At 28.2% G+C, this 17,562-nt stretch overlaps 3 protein-coding genes across 3 annotated transcripts; 2 read left to right on the top strand and 1 right to left on the bottom strand.

Moving 5' to 3' along the window:
• The first annotated feature begins 1,075 nt into the window (after window positions 1-1,075).
• Rpp20 (ribonuclease P protein subunit p20) lies at window positions 1,076-2,233 on the top strand. The gene is made up of 4 exons (XM_011497684.1): window positions 1,076-1,167; window positions 1,531-1,711; window positions 1,860-2,025; window positions 2,097-2,233. The coding sequence occupies exons 2-4, from the start codon at window positions 1,538-1,540 to the stop codon at window positions 2,213-2,215; spliced, it is 459 nt and encodes a 152-aa protein (XP_011495986.1). The 5' UTR covers window positions 1,076-1,167; window positions 1,531-1,537; the 3' UTR covers window positions 2,216-2,233.
• A 67-nt stretch (window positions 2,234-2,300) lies between these two features.
• LOC105360845 (transmembrane protein 203) lies at window positions 2,301-2,807 on the top strand. The gene has a single exon (XM_011497845.1). It carries the CDS (start codon window positions 2,301-2,303, stop codon window positions 2,712-2,714), a length of 414 nt encoding a protein of 137 aa, XP_011496147.1. The 3' UTR covers window positions 2,715-2,807.
• A 2,385-nt stretch (window positions 2,808-5,192) lies between these two features.
• Window positions 5,193-11,581, bottom strand: stc (nuclear transcription factor, X-box binding stc). Its single transcript, XM_011497844.1, has 12 exons — window positions 11,495-11,581; window positions 11,335-11,412; window positions 10,940-11,267; window positions 9,685-10,654; window positions 9,442-9,612; window positions 8,764-9,153; window positions 8,007-8,288; window positions 7,460-7,750; window positions 6,588-7,051; window positions 5,859-6,389; window positions 5,675-5,781; window positions 5,193-5,438 (listed from the first exon to the last, which is right to left on the bottom strand). Exons 3-12 carry the CDS (start codon window positions 11,231-11,233, stop codon window positions 5,321-5,323), a joined length of 3,618 nt encoding a protein of 1,205 aa, XP_011496146.1. The 5' UTR covers window positions 11,234-11,267; window positions 11,335-11,412; window positions 11,495-11,581; the 3' UTR covers window positions 5,193-5,320.
• Between the last annotated feature and the right edge of the window lie 5,981 nt (window positions 11,582-17,562).

Genomic DNA, 17,562 nt, shown 5'->3' with positions numbered 1-17,562 from the left:
TGTAGAGGAAGTTTTTTGGATAATTTATAATCCATATACTAAACAAAAACTTAAAATAATACTGTATCTACGATTTATTATACTATATTGTATCCCGAAAAAAATTAGTATTTTTAAAAAGCAAATATATTTAATCAAATATTAATATAATAAGTATATTAAAGTTTTAATAAAAAGGGAGAAAATTTAAAGTAATAACTAAATTAATGTTATTGTTTTATATTTTATTTAATAATGCTAAATAATATCGTGATAGTTTTTGCATACACGCAATTTATTACAGCGCTGAATGTCACTGGTCATGCACTTCACATCGTCTATTTGTAAACGATTAAAATAAAATTACTTCCATATATGGTCACTGACCTGATGCTAACTCATCATCTTAAATTTCAGTCATGCAAGATTATTTGAGTCTTACGACGTACCAATGTACACATTAATTATATTAATATTTTATAATTTTTATTTAATTCATCCCCATTTCTGCTTTGCTTTGGTTTTACCCAAAATTCTAGATAATCTTGTAATCTTTCTATCAATGCATTTTCCATTTTATTTTATTGTTCTTAAGAATAATTGTCATTTAATGAAACAGTCATATTGTTACAATGTATAAATAAATAAATATATATATTAATTTTATATTTATTATTATATAAGTATTATAATTATATTCTTTTATAGGTGAAAACAAGCCTAAAATATTATACATATTTTTAACTACAGCATTTTTAAAATATAATTATTTAAGTTTCTTTAGTATTGAATTAAAATTTCTAGAACTGTAACAGTCATTACTTATTTTAAGTTATTACTAAATTATTACTATAAAAAATATTGTTAACCTTCCACTTTATTAATATTTTTGAATAAAATTTTAATATTTTGCCATTAGCATCAACAATTAAAATATTTTATTATTTTGATACTGTCCGGAAAATTCTAAAAAACGTGATATTAATATCATAGGTATTCTGAAAAATCAATTCTATACAACATTGCAAAACTACTGACATATATTTATGCTGAACGTTAAAAATAAATAGTAAATCAAAATTTTGAATGAAAATTTTAACAAATAGTAATAGAAAATGTTACAGAGTAGAATAGTAATAGAAAATTAGTTGTTTACTGGTAAAATACGAAAGTTTCTTGCAGCAACAGGTAAACTGCATTTTTTTTATTTACGCATAAAGGTATACTCTTCATTTTGAGCGTATACGGTAAAAAAATTTTTTTATTTTTCATATTTATTACTTTTAAATGAATATTAGAGCATTGTGATAGTGTATCTAAATTTGGAGAAATTTTGATTTATTGCATCTTTTCTTGGATTTTGGTTTATTTTACAGGATTTTATTATACGAGTAACTAGCTCTTAAAGTTGATATATATAGTGAGCAATAATTGTTTCATAATTCGGTAATGTTCCTATTATCTTTTAATATTACTATTAAATATTTATTTTACTATTTATATAACACAAATTTTAATCGTGTTATGTGATGAACTTGACTTACTTTTAAGTTTTGGAATGGAAAATCAAAAGAAGAAAGAAAAGTTAATAAATAATTTTAAAAAAAAAAATTTAAACCAGTCAAAGAAAAAGTTAATAACTAGTAATGATCATATTCTAAAAAAGAGAAAACCTTTACGATTTCATAAAAAAAAGAATGATATTTATGTTAATAATAAAACAAATTTTAAGGTATTACTTCAAACATAACCTTTATTTTATTATATTTTTATCATTACTGTATCAATATTATTTCTAAATAATACTTTATATTATAGTTAATAAATTGAATTTAATAAAATACAATTTGATTTAAAATTAATATTTTTAATCATTAAAGGTGTACTTGAAAATATGTGAAAAATATTTGCATGATTCAAAAGAAGTAACACTGCATGGACTTGGAGCAACCATTAATCGAGTTTGTAATCTGGCATTGTATCTTAAGAAAATCCATTGTGATACTTTAGATTTAGATATAAAAACTTCGTCTATTAATTTAGTTGGTAAGCTATTCTTGTAGAGCTAATATTTTAGATAATAATGATATTAAAAATTTTAACTATTTATTTTATAGATGATTTAGAACCAAATAAAGATGATGCAGATTATAAAATAAATCAAAGGTTAAATTCAGCAATTCATATTCGAGTATTTCCAATTGAATTAGTAAAACCTCTTAGAATTGATAATTGAATTTTAAATAATTTAATTTATTTAATTGCAAATAAAATAATGAGTTTTTAATATATTTAGCCAAGATTATAAATATCTTTTTAATATGATTTTTTCTTTAAATGAATTAGTTCATTGGTTAGGATTAACAATATTTGAAATATGGATAAATTTAATATCATTGACAATTTTTACAATATTACTTGCATTAAAACTAGATAATGAATACTTTATGGATAATTCTGGTTGGTGGATAGTGTTTTCTCCATTATTTGTTGCTGATGGTTTAAATACCTATTTTTGTGCAATTATTTTTATAAGAATGCATATGGGAAGTATGATTAAAGTTGGAATATTGAGAGCATTGTGGAGTTTAATTTCATTACTTTTAGTTTTTGTTTTTAAATATTTGTTATGTAAAAAATTATCAGCACAAAGTACTCTTGAATATTCAGAAGTGCTAAGTCCTGTATTTATTCTTCTACAGTTAATTGCTATAAGAGCTTGTCAACTTCATTAACCTTACCATACAACCAGGGAAATGTGTGTAAATATAGAATAAAATATAGTCAATATAGTATTTTAATATAAGACCTTAAAAACTTATTTAAATATTGATATTTATAATTTACGTTGAAACATTAAAATAATACTACTAAAATAAGGAAAAAATAATTTAACTATATGAATTTGTAATACATAATTTGTAATACATAAGATTAAATAAAATGCATACAAATTAGCTTGTACTAGTAAATATAATTCACTAGTAAAATTAAAAATTGTTACTTTAATTTGTTTCATCTTATATAATTTATATATATATATATATGATGTAATTTAATTGTGAAAGTATTGACATTCTAAATTTGTAAAAATAAAATATATTTGTATATTTTTTAGATTTTCTATATTTTTGATTAAAAGTTTTATTATTTAAAATTATGCAATAATAATGTGAAATTTGTAGGTAATAATATAAATATTGGATCTAGTTTTATAAGAAATCACTTTATTAATAAAAATATGATCTAATTAGAGATAAACATGTTAATATATATATATATACAATCAGAAATTTAAAAAGAATTTAAATCATTAAAATACTAAATTAATATGATTAATAAAGGTATCTAATAATTTGCTGTTATGTATTTGTAATAACTTACTAATATAATTAAATACACTAATAATTTTTATAGAAATTAAATAATTACTGATATTTATTATTTAATCTTCTAAATTCAATTCTATTTTGATAGTAATTTATAAAGTTAAACTGATATAAAATTGAAATTATTGTAACAGAAACTATTTAACTATTAAATATTTTGTGTTAGAATTATATATATAAAATATAATTGAGTAATAATATAGAATTATAAAAATAAAATGGATACTGTAATATAATTTTTTATTTAATGCATCATTTCTTATATATTATTTAAATAATATATAACAATAACAATTTATCTCTTTAAATGGTAAATTAAATAAATCATTCATTCAGTTTTACTTATTTCTTACAGTATTATAACTTCTACAAAATTTTGATTTGTTTATCCAATAACAATAGTAGATAATTAATAGTATACAATAGTAGAGAAATTCATTGGAGAAGCATAAGTTTTTGACTTAGGAGAAATTTGTAAAATATTTGCTATTAATAATTTTTTCTTTTGCAATTAATTATTTGAATTTATTGATAAATTTATAATTACTTATTTTTCTTAGAAAATTAAGCCCTTAAATAAAATTAATATTCTTGTAAGCATTGTACAAGACTGTGAAAGCTTTTTTTACTAATATTTGTAAAGTTAAATGGATATTTTTGAAAGATAGTGGTAAACAGTCATGTTTATAAGATCTTGTGTATTTGACAGTTTAATATTTTTATTGATTTCTTCTTTAATTTCTATTTTTTATTTTCATTCATTAGATGTTTTCTTATTCTTTAATAATTGAACAAGATCGAGCCAAAGTTAATATTTGTATTCAAAATTCAGAAAGAAGATAGTACTAACTGAAGCATGCATTAGAATGTGCAAGTGACATTGGATGAGAAGCAATTTTTAATATCTTAAAATGACGAATATTTTTGTTGAATTTTAAAATAGTTGAATAGTGCAGAACGAACAAACTAAAAATAATCTTAAAAAACTGTTACAAGAGTTAAAAGGCTATAAATAGGCTACTAAATCGATTTATGGTTTATATAGTGGTACCAATATAAATGTCTGCAAACATGTCAATCAATATTAAATTTTTTGTAAATTCATTTCTTTTCTTTTTGAAACATTTGTTTTATTTACATGAATAGAAAAATAAAGTCTATATTTGTAAAAAGAAACAGAATTAAGAACTCATATTTTATGTTATGGCAAAACTCTAAATCTTCAATGAATCGAGTTATCCCATGAGCTTAATTTTGGGCTAATACATATAAAAGTTAAATAATGAATAAAAAAATATTAAAAAAGAATCGTTAATATAATAAGTAGATAAGTATAGTAAAAAGAGACAGGAACAGAAAGATGTATGTAGGTATGCTGAAACATTCACATTGCAAGAGCTTTTTTTATCATTGCTATTTAAAGAACATGATTTATATTGAATTGTGAATGTGACAATGAAATGAAGTTATATATAGCATAGTGAGACTAAGTGAAATTATAAATTGAAAACCGAAAAAAAAAGAAAATATAAAGATCCAAGGAAGAAACAGGCATATAATTGTTTTAATTTACAATTCCTTAAGATACGTAATTGTATAATTACAATCAACAATAGAAATCGTTAACTATATAATTCGAAAGTCATAATATTTATTTATAAAAAAGTAAATATATTTTTGTCTCATTTAAAATTTAATGTAATTAATATTAAATTAAAAAAATAATAGATAATAAATAAAATCTAACATTTGTTACATCTTTATTTTAATATTTTTATTATTAATTGCATAAGATCAAAAATGAATAATACACATTAGCAGTCATTTAAAAAATTAAATTATGTAGCTGTTTCAAATACAAATAAAAAATACTTAACATTATTGTATCTATTGAATTCATTCAATGATTATATTTTAATTTAAAATAAGCCAAAAAGGAAATATAAATCTCTTCACCCCTTATAATTAAAGTAATCTATTTCAGGTTCTGGAGACATTGATGGTGAAACTGATATTATAGACAAAGACTTTAAACTCTTCTTTGAGTTTAGTTGCAAAATATTATTGCTCCTACAATAGAAAATCGAAATTAGTTATATTTATACATATTAATTTCTGTAAATTTAAGTATGAGCAACGTAAAAACTTTGTTAAATAATTAATGATTACAGACAATGATCAATTAAAACAAATGTTATTAAAAAAATATAATATAAAATGTATTTAAATATGTATATGTATTATTAATAATATATTGTACATACACATATTTTTAATTTGAAAAATTATCAAAATTAAATAATTACCTATCAATAATATTAATTTTCGATTTATTCAACATTGGTCCTGGTACTTTTCGTTGTCCATTTTCTCTTTGTAATAATTCCATCAAGCTATAACTTGGTAACCAACACTAAAATGATCATATTGAAACTACATAAATTTTACATAAAACAAAATTAATATGTTAATAGTTAAAATGATTATTACCTTATCTTTTACAGCTGTTGCAACAATGTTACGTTTTGGTTCCTGATCATAGGCCTGGCTCTCGCACCCAAAATGTGCACATAACTCATGCACAAAGTGTCTTTTATCTCTGTTCATACTTTCAAAAGAATAACTGCGAGATTTTTGCTTAGATGCTTTAGCTAGCTGTACAAGCTCAGTAAGTTTATCATGCACCATTTGACAGAAGACAGAATCCCTTTTAGCCCATTGTCTCATGTGCTCGCTATATCTAGGCATTAACTTGCCACACAGATCAGGATTTTCAATTTGTAGTCCAAGGGTCAAACGTCGATTTCTCTCAATTATTTTACATTCATCATTACACTCAAGGGTTTTCAATTGGTTCTGCTTCTTTAATCCTTGACCAAATACTTCTTCAAGATCAATTGAATGCCCTAACTGCATATCTGCCATTTTACTGGCTAGAATTTTGCTAGCTATCCGTTGATAATCTTTGGCATTTTCTGCACATAAACGAGACATAGTTCGGTTTCCACATTGGCAAGTAACCTATAAAAAAACTACAGTTTATTAAGAGAAAAAAAAAGATTTAAAATTAATGCTATCGATGAAGTTATATTAAAACTAATTTAATTTCTTTACTTAACGTTTTCTATATAACATTTAAAATATATGAATAAATATATATATATATATATTTATTTTTATTTTCAATAACATATTATTTATAATTTTCTATTAACTAACCTTGACCGTTTCCTTACATGGTACATCAGGACATTTTCCCTTATGACAAGGTGCTGCGCATATGTGATTGCATATCTCACGTGGGTTCATACATGGTTGTATGCATGTATATCCAAGTTTCTCACAGATGCCTGGATGACAGATCTGAATACATTTATGTTTACCACAGGAAATAGATTTGCCACATGGTAATCCACAAGAAACTTCGTTAACATAACAAGGCACAGCTTTGCGCAGCTCATGTTGGCCATAACACCATTTCTGAGTAAGAACAGTGCAGGGAGGACAGTTCAAATCGCTGTGGCAGTTATGAAGAACTTCATGATCACAAGAATGACTTCGGGAACAGGGTTTGTTGCAAGCAGGTCGACGCGTGCCACATGCTACTGGAGGGTAAATTACTGCTGTACCACACTCACAGTAGAGTTCATCGAAACTAACACGCCAACAAGTCAGACATCTACCTATTGAAAGGAGTGTATTTTCAAATGAAAACATTAAATTGCACTTGTGAGATACTAACAATTATCATATTTATTAGATGATAAATTAGTAAAAATATTTACGTGCATTATCAACCACATCTATTGATTCCAAAAACATGATTATAAAATATCAATTTAAATTATCAAAATAAAATTCTTTGAATTATTAATTAAATAGTTTATTAAAATCAAAATATAATAATTTATACTTGTTTAATAAAAGCTAATTCTGAAAAAATCACTAAAAATATTTACAGAATTCTTGACGTCAAATTAGTAATACTTTTACAAAATAAAATGAATAATTTAGAATATTGCTGTATTTGCATATCAAAAAGATAAGAATAATTTCGTAGTATATGCATTATAATTATATTATATATTTACCTCCATGACACGTTTGTTCACATTTGTGTCTACCACAGCTCAAATATTTCAAACAAGATAGAGGACATATATGTTCAATATCAATGCAACACATTTGATTACACTTGTGTTTACCACAGGAACGCTTTTTTGTACATTTTTTTTTGCAACGAGCATCATCCGCCTTTGTTATTAATTCTTTGCAAGGAATTTCTTTATCCATGTAACCACATCGACATTTTACTTTTGTAAATAACTCACACTCAGGGCATTCCCCTTGGTGGCAGTTTGATTGGCAGGTATGAGCCTTACCTATAAATTAATTTATTATAATTACAAATATTATCAATACACATACAATTCAGTGAGATCTGCATCATTGGAATCTAATAAAACTAAATTTTTTTTTTTTTTTCATATAATTATATATGAATCTTTTACCTTCAAATGTTTTTAAAAAGTGTTATATAATATATTAAAATTTTAATAATGATTTAAGATACTAATGATACAAATTAAAAGTTTAATTATGTATTTTTATTAGGTATAAAAAGTATCATAAACGCACTTGGTTGACCACATTTTAATTGTTTTCCACAGATTTTATCACATGTTGGAATTGGTTCTAAACAGTTTGCTCTTTTAATAGTTAAAATAGTTTCACCACAGCAACAATTTGTAATTGCTTCAGGCTTTAAAACACATGATCTACATTCACCTGGGTGACAAAATTCTTTACAATTATGATTATTACAATCTAATATCTTGTTACAAATGTTTTGACATGAATATGTTGAAGGTAAATTCAAAACACATTTTTCTTCCCGACTGCATTTTAAACAAAAGCATTCTGAAACAAATTTCCAATTAACATTTATAAAAACATAAACATACATACAATTAAAATTTAAGTTAAATATATGAAATTTTTAATAAAATAATTCTTTATAATTTTTGAATGGAATTATTAATGAAAGTAAATTTAAACCTTAAAAATTATGGATTGCAATGTTTCCTTTTTATTTAATGCATATATTAACGTTAAAATCTAGGATTATTTTATAGTATTACTTAAGTAAGCAATAGTCTGATTTAATAATTGTCACAATATAAATTGTAAGATCTTCCTTACAGTATTCAAGATTTTTTACACACTGTTAAATTATAAATCAAAATTGTCAAAATTTTAAAACTTTAAAATAATTAGTGAAGTATAGATTAGAATTTTCTAATTAGTTTTATGTTAATACTAGTAAAAAATAAAAGATAGATGTTTTAATTATAAAAAAATACTAGGAATGGAATTCTTAAGTACTTTTAGATACCTTGCTTGATAATTTTGTCACAGGGTTCGCAATTGCCATGGTGACACTTGTTTTCACATTTATGTATACCACAGTTGAGAGGCTTATCGCAAGTATCATTACATTTAAGTAACAGTCCAGTACTGCACTTCTGGATTTGAGACATCTTACCACAGCCACATGATTTAGTGACCATAGCTGAGCAGGGCGGACATGCTCCTGGATGACAGAGCAGTGTGCATTTATGAACACAATTTAAATCAGAATGTATGCGACCGCACATTTCACCGCAAGAATGTGCAGTATCGTGTCGATTCCAATTTGGCATCTGAATTTTGCCACAGAAGCATTCATAGTAAGATGGTACACCTAAAGTTACCTTTTGGCAAGCTGGGCATCGCCAACCACTTTCTGAAATTCATAGATATATATATATTTATATTCATTAATTTATTTCAATAAACTAATTATTCTTCAAAATCAATGTTAGTTATGTAAATAAAATATTAATTTTCAATTAACTATAACTCTGCCTTATTCCAATTCATATATTTTAATAATTAAATTTACATATATTTTTATTTTACATTTGTTTTATTTTTTTTATGATAAATACATTAATACTAAAAATAATTCAATATTATTTGTTTAGTATATAGTATATATAATATATAAATTTAGTGTTTTTCTTATTCTTACCATCTTGTGATGATAAGGCCCACTTTTGTAAACATTTCAAGTGCAAAACATGATAACAATTTTTACACGACCACACATAATCAATTTGTCGAATAAAATCACAGCAAACCAAACACTCTAATTGACCACGATTTAATTGCTCTGTCAATCTTTCTCTTTGACTTGCATCATCTTCAAAAACATAATAAAAATGTATTGCTATTAAATATCAGTTAGATTAATAAATTAATCTTTATAACTTACCTAATTCATATTTTTTATAATAAATATGTTTCAATGAAGCACTTTTATTTTCTACATTATTTGCTTTTTGCCTCCAATCAGTTACTTCTGTATTTCGATTCTCTCCAAATAAATTTTTAGTTTCTCTTCTTTCATATTTATCTTTCTTATAATTATTTTGATTGCATCCACTAAATTTTAAGTAATTATTTTTTCTGTCTCTGGAATACATATGATTTAAATCAATAGAATCTCTTGTATCTCTAAAATTTCTAGAGTTTTTAGAATTATATCGTATTTTTTTATCATATCTACCACCATTATTTGAAAATATTTTTGAATTTTTTGTGTATTGTAAATTATCCGCTTCAAAAGGTAAAATATATATATTACTACCAATATATTTATCTTGAAATTCTTTTAGTAATTTATCTTCTTCACTATTTGCATTGGTTTCAAAAGTAGTAGTTTCATTATTATTTCTATATTGATTATTTCGTGTTTTATCATAAAATTTTCTATGAGTGCATTTATCATTTTGATACTTTTTAATATTGTGTTTTTTATTATATTTATAATTCTGATTATTTTGTTTATCCCTCCACATTTTATTAGCATCACCTTTATCAAATTTTTTATCATTATATCTTTCTCTATTATTTTCAAAAAATATATTAAATGATTGATCTACATTTTTAGTTTGATTTAATGTGCTTGTTTGTATTGTTTCATTTTTGCTTGAATTTGTATTGGATTCTTTATTTTTTTTATTATAATTTGGTAAAAATTCATTAGCAGTAGCATGTAAATTTGAATGCTGTACAATATCAGTTACTTTATAATCTCTATTTACATATTTATTTCTACTATTATAGAATTTGCTTTTATTGTAATAATATAATTGTTGATCTACTGACTTATTATTTTCATAGAAATTTGGAAGCTGATCGTTATTATTTTTAAAATGTGTTTCTGATGATTCTACATGGACCTGAAATATTTCGAATTGTACATATTATATATTAATTCTTTTAAATTTAGTTATTTATAAATATGAATATTAAACCAATAATTAACTTTATTGATAATATTCTTTTAAACACATATAATTAAAATATATAAAATTTAAAAAAAGTTGCTCATTGATTCATATGATGCATGCATTTTGATATATACAATAAATTTTATATCAATTATTATTATTAGCATATATATAAATTTATTTAATTAATTTATTCAATTACCCCAATGTAATATTTAATTTTTAAAAACTTACTTTGTTATCACAAGTTTGTATTTCATTACGTGTTTCTAAATTTTCTGGTTTTATATTTGAACTTAAAAAAGGAATATTATTTCTGTTAACACTATTATAAAAACTAGGTATATTTGATTCAAAAACCATAGAAGTATTTAATACATATGGGATAGTTTTATCTTGTGCACAAGTGTTGTTAATATTAGAGAGATAGTCCCATGTTGGAACATTTACTGGTATTTGATTTTTATTAGAATTGACATAATAATTTGGTCCATCTGGTTCTGAATATGAGCCATCCCAGGTGGCCATTTAAAAATGAAAACTTGGTTAAAGTACTTTATATCTAAAAGTTCATAACTATAAATTTTATTTTGAAAGAAATCAAATATTTAATTGAAACCAAATAATACCTTATGTACTAATGCACATGTGTATTTTTAGCATTTATTTTATAACCTAATATATCCTTCAAACAATTGCCACTGAAACTGAAAGTTAATATTTATATTAATTAAAAAAGTAATATTTTAAAGGAAAACATTATATATAGAACTAATATAGAAAGTTTACCTTAAATTTATGTACTATAATGACTAAATATAAATTTATATTAATAATCAGAAAAGCATGGTTCTTTTGTGCTTTACTATTATTGATGGTAATTGGCAAACGAGGATTTTGTTAGATTCTGCGCAGTATTAACTTTATGTTGATTGGTTTTTGCATGTTATTCGTTTAAAGTTTCTCATTCTTTCGAGAAATTGTATCATTGTAAATATCTTAATAAACATTGTTATTATTTATCATTATTATTGTAATAAATCATCTTTTCATTTAAATTTATATTTGTTTGTAATCTTATTAATATTACCGTGTTTTAATCAAATGATTTAAATAAGATGCTAACGAAAACTTTTATTCTCAATGAAGTCAAAATGAAATTTATTTTTACCATTACATAAGCATCGGTTATCATCAATGTTGAAATAAAATAATGACTACAAAAGAACTATTCCAGTTTTGTATCCTCGTTCGTAATCATAAGAGTTTTTTTTTAATTATTTCTATTAATTTAAATGTTATTAATCGTTTATGTCATTTGGTAAATAAAAATATAATTATTAAAAAATGTATATAGTAAATAAAATGATAATATAATAGTAAATAAAAATTGATTCTTCGTGATACAGAATATTTTAGAAAATATAAATTTATAAGACTAATAATAATTTGATGTATGAGCTAATATTGATAAAGTCATTATCAAATGGTAATAGTAGAATGGTACTAGTAATTTAGATTGTGACACGGATTAGAATTAAGATTCCACTATGCTATTTATTTTTAATTTAAAATAGGTAATAAGAAATTTATATAGATTGATATAATAATAAATATTTTATTATATTTACTATAGGTTTAAATAGTGTTAAATATAAATAAATACTGAGTAAAATTGGTAAGTATAGTGTTATGGATTACAGCAGTTTTAAGCGGAATAAAAGTGGGAAAGGTATGAGCGCGCGAACATTTGTTTTGTAAACACTGGCCAATGGACTCGAAGAATGCTTCTAACCGAAAAACTCGAATATACGACTATAATTCCGAAAAGTAATAACAAATGAACCCTACAAGGCTATGCCCTGTTGACGTCACGACAAATATTGACATAACAACAGCCACCGATGCGCTATCGGCGCAGCAAGTTCGTACGAGAATATTTAAGGAGCTGCACTTGATGCTCTCGTCCTCTTACTAGTTCAATCAAGCACCCATCACGACAGGATCGCCATTCTACTCATCGGCTCACGCCTGCATGTAAGCAACGCACCACGCTCGTTCTTACATCTTACCTCTACTCATCGGCTCATGCCCGCACGTAATATACACCACTTCGCTCGTTCTTACGGCTTATTAACACATCGGGTCCTGTCAACTACGTAAGCAGCAACACACCACGAACGTGCACCAATACCACTACAACATCTGACTTCGTTCACTACAGCTCTCACCCTACGCCGGCGGCTCAGACGGCACCAACTCGCTGCCCTTACCAGCACGAGTCTCCCACTACAACTACTCGACTCATGGGAGAAGGGGAATCACGCTCCCGACTATCAAGAATACACTTGCAGACTTATCGCCACCAACATTAATTGAAGAAACATTCAACTATTCATTCTATCATACATTCATTAAGCCATTTATAGATCATTGACTATTCATTATTTATTATATTTAATAAAAAGAAAGACAATAAACATTAAAAGCAGTATTGAATAATTGCATTGCCCCTTCCACTTGCCAGCAAGCCTCCACTCACCATCATAAGGAGGTTTTTTAGTCTGATCCCAGACATATAGATATAACTAAGTAGTATTATTAGATGATATATTGTTTATAGCCTCATACATTTTCTATTGGTCATAGATAAAAACATATATACATTAATAGTAAAAAAAAAATTGTTGTATATTATAAAATTGTTCGAAATGTAATGTTTATTTTATGGCTCGAACTGCTAATTATGTAGTTCGGTGGATTAATCTCTCGCTATAGCGATTAGGAAGAAATAAGGGACAAGTGGTAGGGCTGAAAAGTATAATGTAATGTATTTGGAATTCAATTATTGTTTATTCTGGTTATGAATTATAATAATATTGTAGCGTTGTTGGTTGTTTCTATTGAGATAGAGAATTATTCTATTGTAGTGGTGCGAGTTCTTTCTTGTGTTCTTGGTTGTTGTTGATGCTATGGAGGTTATGTGGATGTTCAATATAGATTTTATGCTGATGTTGTAGGGATCAGCATGAGTTAGTCGAAGATGCTCTTCATGAGCGTGGGAAGATGATAATGGTAGTGGTAATAGTAATCAATAAGAATTCGTTGAGAATTCGAACACGATTTTATAGGGGCGTATAAGGTTTTTAGGAAGTAATTGTTACGTAATTCAACTGTACTCCAACGGAGAGTGGGAATTTTTGAGTGTTACTCAAGTTCAAGGATGGAAGGGACTTGTCACCGAGCGTGAATGGCTGAACTCGAGCCTCGATAATGTAAATACTTGAAGAAGGTGAGCGCACGGTCTCAGCCCTGTGTGGCCTGCTAGAGCGTATTGTATGGGTTTGTACATGTTGCGCGCAGCTTGATTCGAGCGAGTAACTAATTTTGTACAATTAATGGAGAGGAGGTAACTTATGAACTACCGTACTGGCCCGCCGGTTTGGTGACGTGTTTGGCGCATATTAATAATTACGATCCCAATAGCTTCACTGTTCGATTGCTACCCTGGTTGCAATATGTTTTTATAATGTCGCACGTATGCCTTTTAGATCGATTGTCGCATGGCGGGCGGTTTCCCCTTGGAAAAATGGCATGCAATCACCAAGATATCATCACCGCACTAAGAGCAAATTAAAAGAAGACTAGCCGGCTTACGCTGGACGATTGGTACACTGAAATCAAAAGATGGTCTCTTCAACAGGACACGCTTACGTCAAGAAAGGAAAGACGTCGATTAAATTGGGAAAAACATATTCAAGCAAAAGCTATCTCACCAATCTGACCGTGTTCAAGAATGCGAGAACATTTTTCCTTTTTTTGTCAGTGCAATAAAACATCTGGCAAGTATCATCGTAAAATTTGTATTTGGATTTCAAAACTTCGCTTGCTCAAAATTATCAAGCACTAGTGTCATAAAACATCTAGAAAAACAATACCATAAACACGGGAAAACCTATAGTTTTGACATCTGCATTTTTGTTCCGCTCGGCAACTACATCAAGCATTACTGCAAGCGGATCTTCTTTCCCCTTCCCGCTGTCTACAAGTTGCAATGCTGTCACCAGATGTGTTAGCGAACTCCCCCTTACCGCTGCCAACATGCTGTCGTATGCGGTAGCAGCAATGAGAGATCTGCTCATCATGAAGACCCAGAGACGACTAGGCCCTTAATTAACTCCGAAGCCAAAAGAGGCGCTGCCCTCGCACTATAAGGGAGGAGTCTCTGATTGGACAGAAAATAGGGAAGGGGTTCAAGTAAAACTCTTACTCTCTCGATACTTAACTCTCTTAATCCTTATCACTCGTGATATTTAACTGTCTTGATATTTACTCTTGATAGTTTTCAGTTAGTAGTATTTTCGTGATATTACTCTTTTCGAAGTGTCTCTCAGTTTTTTGGTATCTCTCTTTTAGTAATACTCTCTCAATATATTAAACCCTTGAGACATTTCATACTCAGTTAAGTTTTTAGTGAAAGTCTATTTAGCGCTATATCGGGAATGACTTACACTTTTTCGGATTATCCATTAACACTGTTACTGGAACAGTAGTTACTGCTCCGGAAGAACTACGATATAAACCCGTATGTCCACTAACGCAGTTCAAGAAACCTTAGTTACTTGTTCCAAGGGAGCTACTACAATCCGCCTATCAGAGTCCGAAGACGAGTCAACGATTAGTCTTTGTAAGTAGTATCTACTAAAATAATTATATATATATATATATATTGAGATTAAGAGTATTATATCGACAAGCACTAAGAACGAAGAAGCTATTCTTAAAACGACAGTGCGGAATAAATTCCAGTACGCGTCGTCAAGTTTCGCGCCCGCCAAGGACATGTCATTTCGTAACCCTCACCTTAGTTCAAGTTCGGAAGCTTACGAAAGTAAGCAAAACCCAGCGCAAGTGTCGACAATCCAGTTTCGCGCCACTCTGCGATATCTTTCAATCATAAAGCTGCATTCATAACCTCAACCACACACGTGCTCGTTCAAAAGGCGCTAGTGTCGATGAACGAAACTTCGCGCCATTCGCCATTTGTATTCAACAATCAAGCTGCATAGATTACTAAACGTTTGCCTCCGCAAACACATTAATTCAACACAAAAGTTAGTTCTACAATTAATAATAGTAATATTAGTCAACCTTGTCATTAATAAATAACAGAATAAATAGCATACTTCAGCCATATCTTTTTGTATTATTATAATAACCCTTCCACTTGTGACCTGTCATCGCTACCACACAACACCCGTGGTCTCTGAGTTATCAACGGCATCAAATTGTATCCGTCGAACCGACCTTGATAAAACAAATCGGAACGACGAGGTGCATTTTGTACAGACCGACCTTACATATCACGTTGGCTCAACATAAGGAGCACCTCTTACAGAGAACTACATGGATACTCTAATGCATAAAAATTGGCAACGTTGGCAGTCATATAAAATAATGGCTATGTTAATGTGTTCCAAGACAAAGGAGACACCCATCATGCCAAGGATAATCCCAAGACCAAAGCTTGCTGCAGCATTACTCCTACAAGTTCATATAGTTCATATAGTACGACCTCGCCACATTGAAAATCGACGTCAAGACAATCCATTGCTGGAATGATTTACGGGTAACCCTCACATGGATAAAGTCCCATCCATCAAGTTGAAAGAAATACGTGAAAACAGGGTTAACCAGCAGTTAAGACAAAACATCAAGAAAACATTGGAGATATGTCGCTGAGAAATTGAATTCAGCAGACGGTGCAAGAAACATACGTGCAACATAAATTCAAGAACATCCATTGTGGTGGACCGGACCACCACTTATCAAAATCGCCAGAATCATGACCATGGCGACTTACATTAGATAAACAATTTCAACAAGAACCAAGATCCGATACAACATTGTTGGCTACGGAAACTAGATCAAATTTTCACTGAGACAAACATACAGATATTCATCGCTGGAAAAATTACTAAGGATTGTCATTGGTTTTAAAATTTATCACCCGTTAAAATAAAAAAAAAAACGAGCTGCCGTCTATACTCCACACAACAAGGAAGCATTAAGAAGGAGCAAGGATCCTAAGGAAAATGGTAACACCTTTGAAGACAGATTCTTGAGAACTCTCACACGAATCAAGTCTCACACATCAGAAAAAGGCTATGAAAAGCAGGCTCACTCAAATTCAATTCATATGTTTTCCAGACAATTAATGAGCCTTGCAAGCTACCAATCCCGAAAGCTTAAATTTAATTATCAACAAATTGTTGATGGCGGGCGGAATGTTCGAGATTGAAGCCAGTTTCAATACCGCCGATTCTCGGTATCGCTGGCCTTTTAGATCTCAGATATCGGTAAACACTTGGATGAGAATTTTTCATCTACTTGTTATGTTTTGGTTTCGAGTAGCCCGTACTGTTAACATGGTCTTTGGGTAATAATATCGCCCGGAAGTTTCTATCGGTATTACGTCCTACTTTTTCTTTCGTCGAATTCTCGAAAGTTCTAGATTTTTTTTTCTACACCTCGTGTAAGATTCCAGTGCAACAACCACGATGCTTTGATGTCAGCTAAGAGAGCCGCCGCGTGAATATATAAGGTAAGCACGCGGCACTCCTCCCTCTTTTGCTAAATAGCTCTCTTGCTAAACGGCTCTCTTGCCCAACTACCCTCGCTCAACTGCACTTGCGGTTAACATTTTGCCGTGATGCGACCGCAGTGAACCGATCTAACCATCTTCCAGTAGAAGTCATGGCACAGGGGTCTCGATATGCCCTCAGCAGGACCGCAATGGAAGGGTCGGTATTTTCAGCAGAGCCGCCACGGAACGATCAAGCCTTCAGTTTTCGTGC

This window comes from Ceratosolen solmsi, unplaced genomic scaffold, assembly GCF_000503995.2.
Source record: "Ceratosolen solmsi marchali unplaced genomic scaffold, CerSol_1.0 scaffold47, whole genome shotgun sequence".
In the NCBI taxonomy this organism is placed as follows: Eukaryota; Metazoa; Arthropoda; class Insecta; order Hymenoptera; family Agaonidae; genus Ceratosolen; species Ceratosolen solmsi.
The sequence above is the reverse complement of the archived record's forward strand: the minus strand, read 5'-3'. Positions and strand labels throughout refer to the sequence as shown.